This window comes from Salmo trutta, chromosome 10, assembly GCF_901001165.1.
Source record: "Salmo trutta chromosome 10, fSalTru1.1, whole genome shotgun sequence".
In the NCBI taxonomy this organism is placed as follows: Eukaryota; Metazoa; Chordata; class Actinopteri; order Salmoniformes; family Salmonidae; genus Salmo; species Salmo trutta.
In genome coordinates, this window is record NC_042966.1 from 15,053,385 (window position 1) to 15,073,807 (window position 20,423).

At 41.5% G+C, this 20,423-nt stretch overlaps 3 protein-coding genes across 5 annotated transcripts; 2 read left to right on the plus strand and 1 right to left on the minus strand.

Annotated features, from left to right (window-relative positions):
* The first annotated feature begins 1,588 nt into the window (after positions 1–1,588).
* Positions 1,589–10,246, plus strand: gch2 (GTP cyclohydrolase 2). The gene is made up of 6 exons (XM_029764586.1): positions 1,589–2,032; positions 6,973–7,082; positions 7,460–7,515; positions 8,496–8,527; positions 8,666–8,750; positions 8,882–10,246. The coding sequence occupies exons 1-6, from the start codon at positions 1,735–1,737 to the stop codon at positions 9,009–9,011; spliced, it is 711 nt and encodes a 236-aa protein (XP_029620446.1). The 5' UTR covers positions 1,589–1,734; the 3' UTR covers positions 9,012–10,246.
* Positions 10,247–12,263: 2,017 nt separating this feature from the next.
* Positions 12,264–17,997, minus strand: LOC115201184 (cysteine-rich PDZ-binding protein). Of its 2 annotated transcripts, XR_003879696.1 has the most exons (6): positions 17,885–17,997; positions 17,486–17,551; positions 17,327–17,381; positions 17,132–17,253; positions 12,575–12,827; positions 12,264–12,544 (listed from the first exon to the last, which is right to left on the minus strand). XR_003879696.1 is itself a non-coding variant. In XM_029764587.1 (5 exons), exons 1-5 carry the CDS (start codon positions 17,898–17,900, stop codon positions 12,763–12,765), a joined length of 324 nt encoding a protein of 107 aa, XP_029620447.1. In that variant the 5' UTR covers positions 17,901–17,997; the 3' UTR covers positions 12,264–12,762. The 2 variants fall into 2 exon arrangements, 1 of the variants encoding a protein (XP_029620447.1); XM_029764587.1 differs by having other exon boundaries at positions 12,264–12,827.
* Positions 17,998–18,090: 93 nt separating this feature from the next.
* On the plus strand, positions 18,091–20,183 carry LOC115201185 (phosphatidylinositol-glycan biosynthesis class F protein). Of its 2 annotated transcripts, none has more exons than XM_029764589.1 (6): positions 18,091–18,330; positions 18,794–19,056; positions 19,185–19,276; positions 19,397–19,513; positions 19,787–19,895; positions 20,014–20,183. In XM_029764589.1, the coding sequence occupies exons 2-6, from the start codon at positions 18,829–18,831 to the stop codon at positions 20,125–20,127; spliced, it is 660 nt and encodes a 219-aa protein (XP_029620449.1). In that variant the 5' UTR covers positions 18,091–18,330; positions 18,794–18,828; the 3' UTR covers positions 20,128–20,183. The 2 variants fall into 2 exon arrangements, with proteins under 2 accessions (XP_029620449.1, XP_029620450.1); XM_029764590.1 differs by having other exon boundaries at positions 18,799–19,056.
* Positions 20,184–20,423: the final 240 nt, after the last annotated feature.

The window sequence follows — 20,423 nt, forward strand, 5'->3', positions numbered from 1 at the left end:
GATCTGAATCTAGGATTACATCTCCGCAACTATATTTTATGATTAAGAAGTTGGAGCTCCTCTCTGTCTGCATTAACAAGGACAACACACAGGTCTTTCCATCATCGTATGATTTTATTGTGTGCAAATGAACTCAATCTTACAGACAATGTCAAATGTGATATAGCAAAGCACCTGAGGGAGTTGGGTGCACAGTTACGCAGGTACTTTCCTGAAACGGACAACACAAACAACTGGATTTGTTATCCCTTTCATACCCTGCCTCCAGTCCACTTACCGATATCTGAAGAAGTGGTTCTGTGAAAACTGAATTTTGTCAGAAACCACTGCCAGATTTCTGGATTGGGCTGCGCTCAGAGTATCCTGCCTTGGCAAATCGTGCTGTTAAGCCACTGATGCCCTTTGCAACCACATACCGATGTGAGAGTGGATTATTGACCCTCACTAGTATGAAACCTAAATACAGGCACAGACTGTGTGTGGAAAATGATTTAAGACTGAGACTCTCTCCAATACAACCCAACATTGCAGAGTTATGTGCATCCTTTCAAGCACACCCTTCTCATTAACCTGTGGTGAGTTATTCACCATTTTCGATGAATAAATAAGGTTTTATATGTAAGATGGTGAAATAAAGAGCAAAATTATTGATTATTATTATATTATTATTTATGCCCTGGTCCTATAAGAGCTCTTTGTCACTTCCCACGAGCCGGGTTGTGAATGTCCATTGCCCCGGTAATCAAGTCAAACCAATTATATTTTGTATAGATAATTATAAATAAGTTGTGATGCGCAACTACTATACACACACACACACACAAAATAATGGTTATATATAGTGTCAAATAAGGGTTATTTGGCTTGTAACCATAGCAGATCCCTTTTTGGTAATATAAAAAAAAAATGTATAACCTTGCTGTTAATAGATCGTAAAGCATAATACAACTGAGCTAACGTTTGGAAATGACAAGCTCACTTTCTCATCCATAGCCTAAAAATGCATATCAAGGGCGTTGTTGGGCTCACATCTGAAGACTAGGGGGCATTTAGGACGTCTTCTATTGTGGATCGCTAAAATATCCGAATGATCACAATTCCTCAATTCAAATATTATGGCGACACTATCTATACCAACGATTGTTTGGTATGGCTTATAAACAACAACAAAAAAATAAAGAATTACATGGGGCAGTTTGGAAAAAGACGAATCCCCTCCGAATCGTCATCTGGAATAACAGACATTCTGGGATAATATAGTTACATAACCAACGTTCTGTACTAATACTTGTTCCGTGCGAATATGGGCTTATTATCTATAATCGATAATGACCGATGATCAAGTCATGACAATCCTTTATTTAATTCAATCAAATATTACAAACAATCAAACATTCAGTTAAAGAATTGATAACAACATAACAGACAAGCAAGCTTTTCCAGTCGTGACAATTCATACAAACTAACCCTTGGAGCGCAGGATGGCGTCAGCCGATGTTTTTCATTAGCGTGACGAAATGGGGAGCGAGGTTTGGTTTGGCACGGTGCGCACGCGGCTGCTGCAGGTCAGGTATATAAACGGAGCGCAGGTCAGGGCCATGGACAATCTGCTGCTGGGGACTGCTTGGCGGACAACAAAACGACAACTAGCTTTTACAATCAGCAACTTCTTGAGTTTGAAAGGCTGTATATTGTTTCTCCCTCTGTCAGATCGAATACCAAAAACCAGCGGCGATGAACAGCCATTGTAACGGGACCGGGAAGCAGCTGGTGACAGATTTCTACTATAATAACGGTTTCAGTGAGCTGAGCCTCGAGACCAAGAAGACCACCGTACAGCAGCGGAAACAGCATGAGACGTCCGGTAAAGATGCCGAGGATGAGTCCCGGTTACCGGCACTCGAAGCAGCGTACAGCAGCATCTTGCGGGGGCTCGGGGAGGACACGGACCGGCAGGGGCTCCTGAGGACGCCTCTAAGAGCCGCCAAAGCAATGCAGTTCCTTACCAAGGGATACCACGAGGACGTGTACGGTAAGACTGGGGACTCGGTATTTGGTCGATTAATAGTTGGGGGGAATATGCTAAAAGAAAAGGGCACATCCAATTTGAATATCAGCACCCTGTTTTTGTCATCCATTTCAAAAGCCTATGCTTTTGATGCAGAAACAAAATAATAATACATTTATCAAAGATGAGCAGCAGGAGAGTGCAAAACGTAATATAGAGAGAGAATAGAGAACTAGGAACACAGTCCTTCCTACACTGTAAATTGTAAAAATAAAAAAAAATAAAAACATATGTTGAAACCAAAAATATGATTCGCTGCCAACTGTTATTTGATTATTAACAAACCTATAGTTCAGCTGCCTATTTCTTTAAACACTCAATTTACTTTCCCCCTTTGGTTAAACCTAATAAATACAAACTTTTTATATATATATATATATATATATATATATTACAGTTGAAGTCAGAAGTTTACATATACTTAGTTTGGAGACATTAAAACGTGTTTTTCAACCACTCCACACATTTCTTGTTAACAAACTATAGTTTTGGCAAGTCGGTTAGAACATCTACTTTGTGCATGTCACAATACATTTTTCCAACAATTGTTTACAGACAGATTATTTCACATTCAATTCCAGTGGGTCAGAAATTTACATACACTAAGTTGACTGTGCCTTTAAACAGCTTGGAAAAATCCATAAAATTATGTCATGGCTTCAGAAGCTTCTGATAGGCTAATTGACATCATTTGAGTCAATTGGAGGTGTACCTGTTGAGGTATTTCAAGGCCTACCTTCAAACTCTGTGCCTCTTTGCTTGACATCATGGGAAAATCAAAAGAAATGGGCCAAGACCTCAGAAAAAAAATTGGAGACCTCCACAAGTCTTGTTCATCCTTGGGAGCAATTTCAAAACACCTGAAGGTACCACGTTCATCTGTACAAAATAGTACGCAAGTATAAACACCATGGGACCACGCAGCCGTCTCCTAGAGATGAATGTACTTTGGTGCGAAAAGTGCAAATAAATCCCAGAACAACTACAAAGGACCTTGTGAAGATGCTGGAGGAAACAGGTACAAAAGTATCTATATCCACTGTAAAACAAGTCCTATATTGACATAACCTGAAAGGCCGCTCAGCAAGGAAGAAGCCACTGCTCCAAAACCGCCATAAAAATAGCCAGACTATTGTTTGCAACTGCATTTTGGAGAAATGTCCTATGGTCTGAGGAAACTAAAATAGAACTGTTTGGCCATGATGACCATCGTTATGTTTGGAGGGAAAGGGGGAGGTTTGCAAGCCGAAGAACACCATCCCAACCATGAAGCACGGGGGTGGCAGCATCATGTTGTGGGGGTGCTTTGCTGCAGAAGGGACTGGTGCACTTCACAAAATAGATGGCATCATGAGGTAGGAAAATTATGTTGATATGTTGAAGCAACATCTCAAGACATCAGTCAGGAAGTTAAAGCTTGGTCGCAAATGGGTCTTCCAAATGGACAATGACCCCCAAACGTACTTCTAATGTTGTGGCAAAATGGCGTAAGGACAACAATGTCAAGGTATTGGAGTGGCCGTCACAAAGCCCTGACCTCAATTCTTTAGAAAATGTGTGGGCAGAACTAAAAAAGTGTGTGTGAGCAAGCAGGCCTACAAACCTGACTCAGTTACACCAGCTCTGTCAGGAGGAATGGGCTAAAATTCACCCAACTTATTGTGGAAAGCTTGTGGAAGGCTACCTGAAACGTTTGACCCAAGTTAAACAATTTAAAGGCAATCCTACCAAATACTAATTGAGTGTATGTAAACTTCTGACCCACTGGGAATGTGATGAAAGAAATAAAAGCTGAAATAAATAATTCTCTCTACTATTATTTTGACATTTCACATTCTTAAAAAAGTGGTAATCCTAACTGACCTAAGACAGGGAATTTTTACTCGGATTGAATGTCAGGAATTGTGAAAAACTGTGTTTAAATGTATTTTGCTAAGGTGTATGTAAACTTCTGACTTCAACTGTATATACACAACCGTGGGTCTAATCCTGAATGCTGATTGGTTAAAACCACATTCCAGCCTGTGTCTATTCCACAAGTTAACACACACTGCCTATTTACTCTGACTGAGCAATCCACTGTCTCATCAACCCACTATAAAAAACATCTAGAAATGATCTCACATTTCTTTTAGACTTACATTTAGATTTCAACAGCGGAGATTTGTATAAACCTTGTTGTCTGTCTCTCCGACATTTGCAACATTGTTTCCAATATTCAAATTTGATCTCCAGCTGTCCCATAGTAATGAACGTGTCGGGAAGAGACAGACAAGCAGGTAGGCAGGCAGCATTCCTCAGCCAGTCGAAATCGTAAATCAGCTGGCATCATTTTTATGGATATATACATAGAAATGTAAATTGAAAAAAGGAAGTGCAGCTAGTTTGCTGTCTTTCCTGCTTCAGTTTGAAGTGGTCGTGTTGTTGGCTAGCTCCTCTGAACAACAGTATCCTGATGAGAAAGCACATTTTCAATGCCAGGTGAAATCATGCCTCATTAGCTCATTGTTATGGACGTTTCCAAATAAATGTCTCTAGAAAATAGCTTATGCAAATGCAGCTACTTTGCTGTTATTCTGGCTGCACTTTTTGACATGACTAAATTAGCCGTAATTGGCTAGCTAGCAAGCAAGGGATAAGAATGCTGCCAGCCAGTATGGTAATGGAATATTTAGAACAAACAACTGGGTCGTGTCCATGGATACAGAACAAAAAGAATGAACGCAGGGTTCAAACGCATTAAGAAGGAAAGAAATTCGACAAATTCACTTTTAACAAAGCACACCTGTTAATTGAAATGCATTCCAGGTGACTACCTCATGAAGCTGGTTGAGAGAATGCCAAGAGTGTGCAAAGCTGTCATCAAGGCAAAGGGTGGCTACTTTGAAGACTCTAAAATAGATTTTGTTTTGTTTAACAATTATTTTGGTTACTATGTGATTTCATATGTGTTATTTCATAGTTTTGATGTCTTCACTATTATTCTACAATGTAGAAAAGTAAAAATAAAGAAAAACCCTTGAATGAGTAGGCGTGTCCAAATTTTGACTGGTACTGTATATATACACACACCAAGAAATATCAATAGAAAACAGGTAAAACTAAATGAAATGCAGCTAGTTTGCAGTCTTTCCAGCTTGACTTTGAAGTGATTGTGTGAGCTGTGTTGTTAGCTACTCTGAACAACAATGTCTGGTCGAGAGAACACATGTTCTATGCCAGGCGAAATAGTGCATCATTAGCTTATTGTTATGGATGTATCCAAATAAATGTCACTAGAAAACAGCTTAAACAAACGCAAATGCAGCTACTTTTCTGTAATTTTGGCTGCACTGTTTGACGAGACTAAGTTAGCCATAGTTGGCTAGCTAGCAATTAAGGGATAAGAACATTGCCAGCCAGTATGGCAATGCAACATTTAGAACGAACGACTAGGTCGCGTCCATAGATGTAGAACAATATCTTGTGGAAGGATGTAATAGTATGAATAAACATTTTTTTTTTTTAAAAGGAATGAAAATATGTCAATAATTATTTGAATATGTTGTATAAAAGTGATAATGCCCTCAAGCCGGTGTTTGGAAGATATATTGGCTGGCCCTGGCACTCAACAACACCCGTGCCAATATATCCTCCAAACTCCGGTTTCTCCAGCATTATCACTTAAATATTCATACAAAGCATTTTTTAATGTTGTACCAAGTTGATTTTTCGCTTTGGAATCACCTATACAAGTTTATTTAATTGGGTAATAAGCAATTCAACAATTTCCTGTTAATCAAGATATTACGTTAGAAAAACACTTTCTTTACATAAGACATTCACATTAACAGGCTACAATATCGTAACCAAATGGTGACCACCTCATCAATGAGCGATAGCAGCACTTAGGCAGATATCAGTGCTGGTAGTGAACATACAAAGTAGTCAATTTAAAAAAAAAAGATTACCTTGAATGACATTTACTCTCACGGGTGGACTAAAATAACAAACCAAAAGCCAGTCCCACAGTAGGCCACGCCTTCAACTCTTCTGATAGGCTGCCATTGCTAGATTGCACCCACCATCATGCAATGCGAATGTGCATGAGTTGTTGAAAGCACATTGATCTGTCAAATTCGTTATTTGATTTCTGACAAATTGAATAGAATAGGTTTAATGAACCAAAGCATAATTTTGGATCGTACCAATCAGAAAAAGCACTTCAGCTGAACGAAAGTGCTATCCCACTTTTTACAGTGTTTATGTTTCTCTCAAATCTTGAACAAAATATTTTTGGATCCAAATTACATAATTTAATTGGACTCAACAGCTATATGCCTACTGTGTTTTTTTTTTAAATCTCTGGCGTTATCAGGCAGTTGCGTGGGTTAATCGAAACCCAACTTTTAGTTATGGGTTAACACGATTACCCAATTCTCATAAAGACAGATGTTACTGTTAGCGCTAAAGCCGGTGACTCGTGCTTGTCGGTCCTGGCTGTAGGAGCTCGCCAAGCCCGCGTGCGTCGTCTTTATCCGCGTGTGGTGCGGTTATATAATCTGACAATTTTTTCCAAACACCACTCTAACCTGTAATCTAAGAATGTGTGTGTGTGTTGTTGTTATGTCATTGATAAATATTTTCGTTCACTATGAGTTTTTTTGTAATTACAATAGAGCAGTCTCTTGTTTGTATGGTCTAACTCAGGGGTGTCAAACATCCTGCCTTTTTCAGTGCGGCCCTCCAGACCTCGTTGAAGACCAAATGCTGCCTCCGAGGCAAAATGAGTTTGACACCCCTGGTCTAAGTCTTTTCCCCATCTCCAACCGCCTGTTACTCAACCTCTGGTCAGAGGTTGAACAATACTGATAGACTTTTAGAACAATTTGATGAACTTTCTCTCTTTCTCGCTCTCTCTACAGACATCCTGAATGATGCCATATTTGACGAGGACCATGATGAGATAGTGATAGTAAAAGACATTGAAATGTTCTCTCTTTGTGAACACCACCTTGTACCCTTTTTTGGCAGGGTAAGACTGGGGCTCTAAAGACAGAAAGTGGGGTGGGGAGTGGCTGACAGAGAGTAGCAGAGCAAAGAATGGTAGAGAGAGAGAGAGTGTGTTCTGTTGGAAAGAGAGTATGGGGGGGGTTATTGGGTTCTTTGTCCTGCATAGGGAGGAATGGGACACACACACGAACACACACACACACACACACACACACACACACACACACACACACAGTGAGTTGGCTTAGCACACAGTAGCTTTGATGCCAGTCTGGTGTTGTGTGTAGAGTTTACAAAGAGTATGAAGATGCTGTATGTGTGTTGAGCAGGTCACATGTGAAACTCTGCTCTGGTTGTTTGAACTCTGACCTGTATTTCTACTCTGTTGCATTGACCCAGGTACATATCGGATACCTGCCAAATAAGAAGGTGGTCGGGCTTAGCAAGCTGGCTAGGTGAGTGTACAGTACAAACACACACACACAACTGACACACAGTCCATACGTTGTGTGTATTGGAGAAGCTGGTTGGCTCATGACAGGGGCAGGGAATGGTCGGGCTACCCGAGTGTGTGTGTGTTAGTGCTGGGGGGCTGAGTTCTTCTGTTATTTCAGTTCTTTGACCTGGAGGCTTAAACTGTAAGCCCTACTGCTAATATCCTGTCTCACCCCAGACACACACACACACACACACACACACACACACACACACACACACACACACACACACACACACACACACACACACACACACACACACACACACACACACACACACACACACACTGAGAGACAATACCCAGACCTAGCCGCTCCCAGACCATGTGAAAATCCCTCCAGACCAGTGGGAATCATTCTTCTATGATCACAGGCTCTCTCTGTCTCTCTGTCTATCCCTTGTCCTCCCTCCCTGTCTCCATTTCTCTCCTCATACTTTATAGCCCTTCAACCCTTTTGTATATTTCACTCCAAACATGCACATTGATCAGATCTTGCCTAACAATTTCAGATAATGTTTTGGCAGGCAGTGAATGATTGACAGGTTGATAGAGTGATCGACAGGTTGATAGAATGATTGACAGATTGTGTATCGGGTCATCTCTCTATTTATGAAGACATGAATCATTATCAAACCTGATCACCAATTAGCTATATGTTTGATGGTCTTCTACTGTATTATATTATTGTTCTGTGTGTGTATGTGTGCGCGCGTCAATGGAGGCTGGTGGGAGGGGGTATAGGAAAACAAGCTCTGTGTAATGGCTGGAATAGATTAAATGTAAACGGGATCAAACATATGGAAACCACGTTTGACTCCGTTCCATTTTTTTTCTTTCTCCCAGCCGTTACACAGAGCACGTCCTCATTCCACCAGCCTCCACTGGTGCGTGTGTGTTCTTACTGTGATAGTAACTGTTTGTTGTGTGTGTCTGTAGGATTGTTGAGATGTACAGTCGGAGGCTCCAAGGTAAGAATGGCAGAGGGCTTACTCAAATATACATACACAGTACGTATACTGTAGTTCAAAGGACATATTCGTAAACATACTACCTTGAAACATTACTGTAAGAAATATGCAACATTCTGTGCATGTTCCCCTCCCCAGTCCAGGAGCGTCTGACCAAGCAGATTGCCATGGCGATATCAGAAGCTCTACAGCCAGCCGGAGTGGCTGTGGTTATAGAGGCAGCGTGAGTACTACACACTCTCACCAACTCTGAATGTTTATTAGGTGCTTGAAGTTCCAGACTTATAAATCACATGTTAATCATGAGAGTAAAGCGGGGCATTCTTGCGTTGGCTTGTATATGATATGTTCCAGGCACATGTGTATGGTGATGCGTGGGGTTCAGAAGATGAACAGTCGAACGGTGACCAGCTGCATGTTGGGGGTGTTCAGAGAAGATCCAAAGACTCGGGAAGAGTTCCTACGACTCACCAAGACTGCTTAGCAACCACCTCGGATCCCTGACCTCTAACCCCTGCCCTGACCCTGTAAAGCACATGTTCTTGGGTAGAGTTCCTAAGACTACTCCACACACCTCACAGAAGCCTTATATACACACAAGGCAATGCAAGCTCTCAAACCTGTGTGTGTGTGTGTGTGTGTGAATTTCTGTCAGAGTGAGAGGCTATAATTATGGTGCCTTCAGCTCACCTCAGCTAGAAAACCTGACAGTCTTAAAACATGATCTCTACTGTATAGAAAGGTGTATATAAACACTAGTTATAAGCACTAGATATGACTAGTTAAGACTGAGATTTGTGGTGATACTGGGAGCAGGAAAATGCCCTACCTCTTACCTTTTTAAATGCAACTCATGAACCAGGTTTCCATTCAACCTTTTTATGTGAGTAAAGTACATGTCGGATAGAAAATGTCACAACAGACCTGATGGAAATAGCAAATTTGTCGGTAAACTTCCCAAATGTCGACAAAACAAAATACGCTAGACAAGGTGGGATCTTTTTGTGGCTGTAAAAATAGTTATGTGAGGAATTGCGGTGGGAAACGCCTTTATGCGCAAATATTGATATAATAACCATCTTATCGAAAGTAAATTTGGAGTCACGCAATATGTTGTGTGGTACTCCCACTACAACTCAGGAAATCATGCCGTTTAGTAGGCTACAGATAAAATAAGTAATGAAATCCACTCTTATTCTTGTGATATGATGATCAGTGCTTGGCTGTCAAGACCAGAGTGGGCACATACCGGATATAACCTATCAGTTTTGTGACAAAAGCATCAGTAGAGTTGAAAATGCAACGGAAACCCATTTAACTTGTATTTTTTTACTTGTATATTTAACCGCAAAAGTTATTTTTATGTGCACTACGTCATCATGCACAGCCTTTTAGCCGCAACAAGTCAATTTGATGGAAATACATCTCTGGTGGGGAAAATGTGCATATTGTTTATATGCAGATTTTTGAATATTCACATGAAACTCTGTCACCGATTGGGTGGAACCTAGTTACTGTCATCAAGTTGCACTTTTTTAGGACCTCTCTTCTTATTTTACCTACAGAATGTAGAAACGAAGAAACGAGCCGTTTTCACATATGGTGCTGGAGATTTGTATTTTTTATTTTACTTAACCTTTCTTTTGACAGGAAGTCAATGTTAAGACCGAGGTCTCTTTTCCAGATGAGCCCTGTTCAGCACAACAATACACATTAAAATACAATAAACACATTAAACTACACAATTAAATACATGTTATTATACACAACAACAAAAAAACACAATCATAAAAAAGACATTCTTCAGTAAAAAGGTTGCGGAACAACCATCTGAAATGCTCTAGAGGTATCAATTCCAAGTTTGAAGTGGATCGTATGTAGATCATTCCACACTTAAGGTGCAAGGAAATTAAAGGCAGATTTACCTAACTCTAAAAGCCAAAAGAATCGCCAGAGTTAACCAACCCTGTGACTGGGTTTGATAACCTTTCATTTATAGACAATGACAGGTTGAAAAGTGGTGGAATGTCCCTTTTTAAAGGGACAATCTGCAGTCACTACATACATTTTTGGATTTATAAATTAATTATTTATACTCATTGATTCTTGAGGAATATAACTTATATGCCTAATGAGCTTAGTTCAACTGTTACACCCAATCAGAACCCAACATATATGCTTGTTTTACTCCAATGTTTGTAAATATAAACGAACACTGTATAGCCTCAAAACAACCTCTTAAGGATCGGTCCCTTTTTTTCTAATTTTCACCTAAAATGACATACCCAAATCTAACCGCCTGTAGCAAGGATATGCATATTCTTGGTTCCATTTGAAAGGAAACACTTTGAAGTTTGTGGAAATGTGAAAGGAATGTAGGAAAATATAACACATTAGAAATGGTAAAAGATAATACAAAGAAAGAAAACTACCGTTTTTTTTGTACCATCTTTGAAATACAAGAGAAAGGCCATAGTGTATTATTCCAGCCCAGGTGCAATTTAGATTTTTGGCCAGTAGATGGCAGCAGTGTATGTGCAGTTTTAGACTGAGCCAATGAACCATTGCATTCCTGTTCAAAATGTTGTGTCAAGATTGCCCAAATGTGCCTAATTTGTTTATTAATAACTTTTCATGTTCAAAACTGTGCACTCTCCTCAAACAATAACATGGTATTCTTTCACTATAAGAGCTACTGTAAATTGGACAGTGCAGTTAGATTAACAAGAACTGAAGCTTTCTGCCAATATCAGATATGTCTATGTCCTGGGATATTTTCTTGTTACTTACAACCTCATGCTAATCGCAATAGCCTACGTTAGCTCAACCGTCCCGCAGGGGACCCACCAATCCTGAAGAACTATAATTGTGATATCGTGGATGGTCAGCCCTTGCATACATAGCTCGGTCTATACATTTTAGAGCGGTTTGATTTATCCAGCCCCATCCCATCTTTTTACCGAAAGTTATTTTTCCAACAGCAGATTAGCCTGTTAAGACTCCATAATGTTTCATCTGTATGTGGTACAAAGGAAAATATTTGTAACTAACATTTGTAAAAAAAATAATTAAAAAAAGTGTATTTCAGCACTGGTCAGCAAAAGCATCTCTACAGTTTATAAGCCAACACGTGTTCTATATCTATATTTCCTGGTATTTGTCTAACAATGTTTTCCTCTGTCTATGTTGCCATTTGTTTTCATGAATCATCATTATGTCGTGTTCCCTCAATTAAACTAGATCACCACAATGGAGTGGCTCTTTGCTTCTGTGTAATGGGCTGGGTGTGTGTTTGCTGGGGTAGAGCCTGAGGGGAGACGGTGCCTTTAAATGTCAGTGGGCAGCTGCAATGACTCAGCCAACCTCTGTTCTCCTGCCACGTTCACATGCTAGTCAGAACTCTGACATTTCAGACTTGCTAACTGGTTGTAGTTGTACACGTGCCACGTTCAACCAGTTAGCAAGTCGAACATTTCAGAGTTTCCAAGTTCTGACTAGCACGTGAACACGGCATCTAACCTGACCCTGGGTCACACAGGAAGTTACAGCATGCCGTGTCACATCATGATGATGTCAGAGGTTCTAAACCAATCACTGTAGCATGTACAGATGACCGAGCGACACAGAGAACAGGGTCGTGACTTGTGTTCAAGCCTATTGAATAGGACCCTGTACACCAAACAGACATTTGTTGGAATGTTTTGGTCTGAGACAAAACAAAGTCGATGAATAATCATTTAATTGCCATTACATATTTAATATTTTAATGCACTCAAAAACATGACACTTGATATAATTCCCAATGAATTGATAAAAGGAAACACCTGTATCAGAGCAGGTTTGACACAACCGGAGAGAAACCATCAGTCCAGGTATTAAAACTAAAAGTAGTCTCGGATTTGGTGTGTGGAACAGTACTGGCCACTTATTGCTGCTAAAAGCTGAGGGTTATAGGAGCTGTACAATAGGGAGGGAAACACGGCTCCATCTCTCTCTCTCACACACACACACACACACACACACACACACACACACACACACACACACGAGAGAGAGAGCTGGAAAGAGTAAGAACCCTTTGACTGAATCCCTGCTATGAGAGTTTTAGACGGGGTTAAAACAAGCCTGCTACACAATAAAGCGGTCATTTCTCGTGCCCACCTTCCTTCCCCTCCTTTTCTTTCTCACTCCTCCCCTTCTTTCTCTGGTTATACTGGTGGCCTGTCAGAAGCCTATCAGACGGAGGTCTGCTTGTAGTTCTTGGTGTCCAGAACCTTCTTCCCACACATGGCACAGATCCCTAAGAGAGAGTGAGAGAAAAAGGGGGAGAGAAGGGAGATTGTGAACATTATTACATCTTCACTGAATGACAATTTGCTTCTTAGAGAGTGTTGTGGAAATCAAATATTTCTCACATACCGGAACTTGTAAATTCAAATAGACTTTATTACAAAGTAACAGAAGCCGAGCAATTCCATGGAACAAGTGAATTTTCTTGTTACATTCAAGCTTTATAGGTTTCCACCTTCAAATAACACACATGGTCATTCCCCTCTATGTAGATGATTAACTCCCCTTGGCCTTGAGCCACCATTATCTTCCTGTCCCAATAATTGCTTGTTAAAGCCCACATCTGCTCAGTTTAGATTATATTATATTGGTGGCGGCGCCATAGTGTTAATACAAAAAAATACATTTATTGCATATATACTTTCCTAATATAATTGCTTTTCTAATAATACTTGATTAGTACAAACATATGTTCTTATTACAAATACATGGCTTTTGGTGCCTATATCAATTAAGGTACACATTTTCTGCTTCCGTTCTGTTTTTACATATCTAGTGATTAACTCCATGTTGACCCGTAATCCCATGTGGCTCAGTTGGTAGAGCATGGGGTTTGTGGGTTCGATTCCCATGGGGGACCAGTACGGAGAAAAAAATAGAGCGTCTGGATAGAGCGTCTACTAAATGACTAAAATGTAAATGTAATGACCCAGTCTGTACACTCCCATGGATTATGCTTCTGTTCTGTTTTTATATGTCCAATGGTTAACTCTTTGTTTATCCAGCTCTGTCCATTCACCTGAGCTCAGCCTTTATTCTGCTTACACATGTCTATTAATTAACCCTATGTTTTCTGTCTCAATACTTCTGGGAAAACAGTCTAGATACTGGAAAATCAAACATTGTCATGAATTTTCACCTACAAGAGCAACCAAAATGGCAGAAAAGATGGGGTGTGTAGTAGTGATGCGCAGGTCAGCTGTTTGTTCATCCACACCGCTCGACTATATGTGATAAAGGTAAAATCGCCCCCGTCCGCCCCCGACCCTAACCCGCAAATATAGAAAATGCGCTGTACAGTCAGAGATGCGCTAACTATTTTTTGACAGGGAGTGCAGGTGTTGTTTTTTTAAGCCCAATTTAAATTAGGCACGATTCTGCTTATAATTTCCTACATTTTGGTAGGCTATTTGTTAGTCAACTTGTTTAGATACATGCAGCATCTCATCTCATGTCATTCGAAAACGTAATGTTAAATTTCGCTGCTATGCGAATGACACACAGCTGTACATTTCAATGAAACATGGTGAAGCCCCAAAATTGCCCTCGCTGGAAGCCTGTGTTTCAGACATAAGGAAGTGGATGGCTGCAAACTTTCTACTTTTAAACTCGGAAAAAACAGAGATGCTTGTTCTAGGTCCCAAGAAACAAAGAGATCTTCTGTTAAATCTGACAATTAATCTTGATGGTTGTACAGTCGTCTCAAATAAAACTGTGAAGGACCTCGGCGTTACTCTGGACCCTGATCTCTCTTTTGAAGAACATATCAAGACTGTTTCAAGGGCAGCTTTTTTCCATCTACGTAACATTGCATAAATCAGAAACTTTCTGTCCACAAATGATGCATACAAATTAATCCATGCTTTTGTTACTTCTAGGTTGGACTACTGCAATGCTCTACTTTCCGGCTACCCGGATAAAGCACTAAATAAACTTTAGTTAGTGCTAAATACGGCTGCTAGAATCCTGACTAGAACCAAAAAATTTGATCATATTACTCCAGTGCTAGCCTCCCTACACTGGCTTCCTGTTAAGGCAAGGGCTGATTTCAAGGTTTTACTGCTAACCTACAAAGCATTACATGGGCTTGCTCCTACCCATCTTTCCGATTTGGTCCTGCCGTACATACCTACATGTACGCTATGGTCACAAGACGCAGGCCTCCTAATTGTCCCTAGAATTTCTAAGCAAACAGCTGGAGGCAGGGCTTTCTCCTATAGAGCTCAATTTTTATGGAATGGTCTGCCTACCCATGTGAGAGATGCAGACTCGGTCTCAGCCTTTAAGTCTTTACTGAAGACTCATCTCTTCAGTGGGTCCTATGATTGAGTGTAGTCTGGCCCAGGAGTGTGAAGGTGAACGGAAAGGCTCTGGAGCAACGAACCGCCCTTGCTGTCTCTGCCTGGCTGGTTCCCCTCTCTCCACTGGGATTCTCTGCCTCTAACCCTATTACAGGGGCTGAGTCACTGGCTTATTGGTGTTCTTCCATCCCTAGGAGGGGTGCGTCACTTGAGTGGGTTGAGTCACTGACGTGGTCTTCCTGTCTGGGTTGGCGCCCCCCCTTGGGTTGTGGCGTGGCGGAGATCTTTGTGGGCCTTGTCTCAGGATGGTAAGTTGGTGGTTGAAGATATCCCTCTGATATCCCTCACCACCCTAGCCCCCCAACCACCCTAGCCCCCCCCCCCCATCACCCTAGCCCCCCAACAGTGGTGTGGGGGCTGTGCTTTGGCAAAGTGGGTGGGGTTATATCCTTCCTGTTTGGCCCTGTCCGGTGGTATCATCGGATGGGGCCACAGTGTCTCCTGACCCCTCCTGTCTCAGCCTCCAGTATTTATGCTGCAGTAGTTTGTGTGTCGGGGGGCTAGGGTCAGTCTGTTATATCTGGAGTATTTCTCCTGTCTTATCCGGTGTCCTGTGTGAATTTAAGTATGCTCTCTCTAATTCTCTGTTTCTCTCTCTCGAAGGACCTGAGCCCTAGGACCATGCTTCAGGACTACCTGACATGATGACTCCTTGCTGTCCCCAGTCCACCTGGCTGTGCTGCTGCTGCTCCTGCGGCTATGGAACCCTGACCTGTTCACCGGACGTGCTACCTGTCCCAGACCTGCTGTTTTCAACTCTCTAGAGACAGCAGGAGCAGTAGAGATACTCTCAATGATCGGCTATGAAAAGCCAACTGATATTTACGCTTGAGTTGCTGACTTGTTGCACCCTCGACAACTACTGTGATTATTATTATTTGACCATGCTGGTCATTTATGAACATCTTGGCCATGTTCTGTTATAATCTCCACCCGGCACAGCCAGAAGAGGACTGGCCACCCCTCATAGCCTGGTTCCTCTCTTGGTTTCTTCCTAGGTTTTGGCCTTTCTAGGGAGTTTTTCCTAGCCACCGTGCTTCTACACCTGCATTGCTTGCTGTTTGGGGTTTTAGGCTGGGTTTCTGTACAGCACTTTGAGATATCAGCTGATGTAAGAAGGGATATATAAATACATTTGATTTGATCTGTAATTACTTGTTTCCCTAGAAGACTAAATAAACCCTTGCTCACCAGAAAATGTCATTCATCGATAGAATGAATGCGTCAATCTAGTTTGATTTTTAATGCATCTAGTTGACACTGGTAACATTCTCTTTCATCTCTGCTTCTCTCCTGCACCAAAGGCATTTAGGGAACAGGGAGAAAATGCAAAAACGGGAATGATTTTGTGTGTAAAATTGACAAATGACATCAGTTTGACTGGTTTTAATAGAATTAAAAGCTGTGAAAACAACCCAACATGTTTCTGATAAGATTTCCGTTCAGGTTGGATGCATATTGTATCAGCTTTTACGATGCTGATAAAGATAGCACCTTTACAGACGGTCCCTAATCGCGCATTCATTCTCCCAAGATGCTGTAAGAAATATATAATAATTCTGCAGGAGTTAATATTATATTAGGCTATGTGAGAGGTTATAGACCTACAGTCAGTGTCCAGATTTCAGTTAGAACTACTATTCCATTTAACCCATCTGAACAGTACAGTTATATTGATGTGCCATATTTGAAGTCCCTGTCGAATTTGTATAGCGCCTCACAATCAACATGTTTCCCAAACATTAGGCTACTGTTCTGGCCCTCCCTTCTCTTTATTTTCAACTCTCCATTTTGTAGCTTTTCTCTTATTCAATTAAACTCCGACATTGTCCTTTTTGCCTCAATGGATCAACATGAACCTTTTCTGCCCAAGTTCCCAAAAGCATTTGGCAGTTGGTGTGTATTTGGCAAGCGTACAGTTAATGCATAAGCCTAATTTAGGGCCTAACGCCTGATAAATATAATTAGAATAAAAACCTAAATGTAGCCTATAGATATGAATTGTACAAGAAGTATACATTTCTGGATTTTTAATGCATTGTTTTCTCTTTATACATCCCGCCCACCCTTCATCCATACAATATTTTATGACCCCAAACCCGCTCATATAACCCTGGGGCCTGCAGGTTATGAGTCAACCCACGCATCACTAGTGCGTAGGCAGATATAGTACCTTTCTTGTAGGCACAGCCCTGGCAGTAGTGAGATCCTGATTGGTGAACAGAGCTCTTGCAGATTCGGCAGATGCCAAAGCCCGACTTGCCTGATTTTCCTGGCTTCCCATAAGGATCAAACCTGTTGACAGAATCATATTATTGTAACATAACCATAATCTGACCATATACAACATCAACAACAACTGTCTTACCTAGCCTTCTTAGATGTCAGAGCCTTGTTCTCATTAAGCTTCCGCCCACCGCTCTCTAAAAACATAATACAGTATACTGTTGTGAATACATAGTTTTGAATAGTTTGATACTATGTGTAATACACAATTCTGTATCTATAATACGAGTCCTATATCTACCTGTAGTGTTCCTTGCTCCGTCCTTCCAGGTGTCTGGAGTTATCACCCTGCCCAGCTTCTTCTCACCTGAGATAGAAAGGGAAGCGATAGAGACCGGGAAGCGATAGAGACCGAGGGTGATGAAAGAGAGGAAGAAAAGTTCAGAAATGGGAGTAGATGTTGAAAGGAGATGGGGAGAGATGAGAGATAGGAATTCATTGTTAGCTACAGGACTCACACAAACACTTCTCGTTCGGGTCTGTGATACACAATAGGGCATGTTAACTAGGTAACGTTAGACTAAACAACAAAACAAGCCTTCTACAACACAACAGTTAGCTGAGATAAACAAAATTAGACAGCTAGCCAGTTAACGTTAGTTATCTTCTTATAACTTCTAATTATCCAGAACTTACTTACAATTGTCGCAAACCATAGTTTCTTCGTTTTGTACAACACTTTTTGCTAACACCACTAATAAACTGGACCTAAATGTGTAGCTAGTCAGTTATAAACATCCTGTTTCCGTTTTCAACGTCTGGGACCTCAGAACCTGATTGGTTGGTCTCGCAGGAGTGGTAACCCGTTATTGGTTGTCAAATATGTCAGTCAATGTAAGCGTCTGACCTTGCGCTGCTTCATGTTTACGGAAGGGAGTCTGATGAATGACCACGACAATATCGGTGTGAAATATTGAAAAACAGCCACGTAGGCCTATAGTTAATTTGTCTCATTTAGAATAGTAAACTACTGTATTATGTCGAAGGATACAGCTAGCTAGGCTACAAAGGCAGTAGCTAGCTAGACAGCAAAAAACGTCAACTTGACTCAACTTCATATCTCAGTACGAGGAAGGAGTTCTCAAGGTAGGCCATTCAGTCTGTCCACCCGACAGGAGCTGCAGTAGTTAGTTTTGTGCTAACATTAACTGATGGGTTATTGCTAGGGGTTTTAGTGGTTCAGACTATTATGATGATGATGATTAACAATGCATCCAGCCTGGTCTGGGATATTTGTATATTTTAGTCATTTAGCAGACGCTCTTATTCAGAGCGACTTACAGAAGCAATTAGGGTTAAGTGCCTTGCTCAAGGGCACATCAACATATTTTTCACCTAGTTGTCTCGATGATTTAAACGAGAAACCTTTCGGTTACTGGCCCAAAGTGCTTAAGCGCTAGACTACCTGAGTGTCTGTATCTGCTAACCATGCCTTTGTAGCACAGTCAGGTGGTAGTGCACTCGCCCTGTAACTGGGGTTGCTGGTTCAAACCCTGCTACGGCTTTTCCTCTCAATAACTGCAACATGATACCATATTTCCAATTTCAGTACAGGTAGTCCTGACCAGACCTCTCTCCAGCACCATGTGGGACGAGGAGATCAGACATATGGCGTCCAGCCACGCCATCATGGCATCGGGGGTGTTTATGGCGACAGTGGTGCCGGCGGTGCTAGTGCCGGGTTTCTCTGTGTATGGAACACACCTGCTGTGGCAGTACTCTGTTGCCGGGGTTGTCGCTGTGGTCAACATCTCCCTGTTCTGGCTGCTGGGGGTCAGCCCCCCTACCAAGAAACACACTATCACCTACAAGGTACACACACAGTCACCTAAAGAAACAGAAACACTCACCTACAAGGCATACTCACTATGAAGATATGATCAGTTTTATACGAGAACTGAATGGTATGAGGTGATCATCTCTTTCTCTCTCCCCCCCAGATGTCTAGGTTGGTGCATTCCTGTCTCTACTTGCTCCTCTCCTGTCTGTTCTTCCACACTGTAGTGGTCCTGTATGGAGCACCGCTACTGGAGTGAGTTCTGCCAAGACAGTGTGTTTCCACCTGTCAATATTGAGTGTGTCAGATTGTGTTGTTAGTCTTTGTGTTGAAAGTCTTTGGGAGTCTGAGTCTTTCACTGTGTTTGCGTGTTAGGTCTGCGCTGGAGACGTTCTCTCTGGCGGTGTTGTTGACCAGTCTAACCACTCTGAGGTGTGTGTGTGTCCTCGGGCCCAACGTCCAAGCCTGGATAAGAGTCTTCAGCCGACATGGGTACTACCTCCTATCTACGTCTACCTCTGACTCTCTTGGTCTCTCTCTTTCAGTGTCGCATTTCCGTATTCTCTTATTCTCTCTCACATTCTAGTCAAACTCTCTCTCCAACTACTTCTTTATCTTCTCTCTCTCTCTCTTTCTCTGACAGAGACAGTATGTCTGTACTGTATGTCCACTGGGAGACAGTCTACCACTACGTCACAAGCTTCACAATGTCGATGCTTTGTGTGTGTAAAATGTGTATATGTATACTTGTGTGATTTGTTTTAGGGCCATGTCGGTGTGGGACACCTCTCTACAGATGGTGGTCGGCTGCAGTGTTGTGGGAGCCTGGCTGGGAGCCTTCCCTATCCCTTTGGACTGGGACCGACCCTGGCAGGTCAGATCACACACAGAGAAAGGCCATGAGTAGAGCTGACACGATTCCTTACTTTGTATATCAGCAAGCCGTGTTTGTTCTACACAATATATTTATATCACAACGTTGTTCCCTGTAGGTGTGGCCTGTGTCCTGCAGTCTGGGTGGAGTGATTGGTTACCTGACTGGGCTAGTCGTCGCCCCCGCCTGGATACACTGGCACCGGAAACACCTCACCTACAAGAGCAAGTGATGGACAGGACAGGGAGGGAGGGTGTGAGAGTGTATGTATGTGTATTGTATTTTTTTTTAAATTTAACTAGGCAAGTCAGTTAAGAACAAATTCTTATTTACAATGACGGCCTACAAAAAGGCAAAAGGCCTCCTGCGGGGACGGGGCCTGGAATTAAAAAAATAAAAATAAATACAGTATAAATAATAAAATGTAATAATAAATATAAACACAACACTACATAAAGAGAGACCTAAGACAACAACATAGCAAAGCAGCAACACATGACAACACAACATGGTAGCAACATAACAACA

Excerpts from the sequence above, each read along its gene's own strand:
- gch2 (XM_029764586.1), top strand. The coding sequence starts at position 1,735 with ATGAACAGCCATTGTAACGGGACCGGGAAGCAGCTGGTGACAGATTTC. Across the intron at positions 7,083-7,459 it reads TTGTACCCTTTTTTGGCAGG|GTACATATCGGATACCTGCC; the intron begins GTAAGACTGGGG and ends GCATTGACCCAG. Across the intron at positions 7,516-8,495 it reads GGGCTTAGCAAGCTGGCTAG|GATTGTTGAGATGTACAGTC; the intron begins GTGAGTGTACAG and ends GTGTGTCTGTAG.
- LOC115201184 (XM_029764587.1), bottom strand. Across the intron at positions 17,254-17,326 it reads CTGACATCTAAGAAGGCTAG|GTTTGATCCTTATGGGAAGC; the intron begins GTAAGACAGTTG and ends TTCTGTCAACAG. Across the intron at positions 12,828-17,131 it reads GGGCTGTGCCTACAAGAAAG|GGATCTGTGCCATGTGTGGG; the intron begins GTACTATATCTG and ends ACTCTCTCTTAG.
- LOC115201185 (XM_029764589.1), top strand. The coding sequence starts at position 18,829 with ATGTGGGACGAGGAGATCAGACATATGGCGTCCAGCCACGCCATCATG. Across the intron at positions 19,057-19,184 it reads AACACACTATCACCTACAAG|ATGTCTAGGTTGGTGCATTC; the intron begins GTACACACACAG and ends TCTCCCCCCCAG. Across the intron at positions 19,514-19,786 it reads AGAGTCTTCAGCCGACATGG|GGCCATGTCGGTGTGGGACA; the intron begins GTACTACCTCCT and ends GATTTGTTTTAG.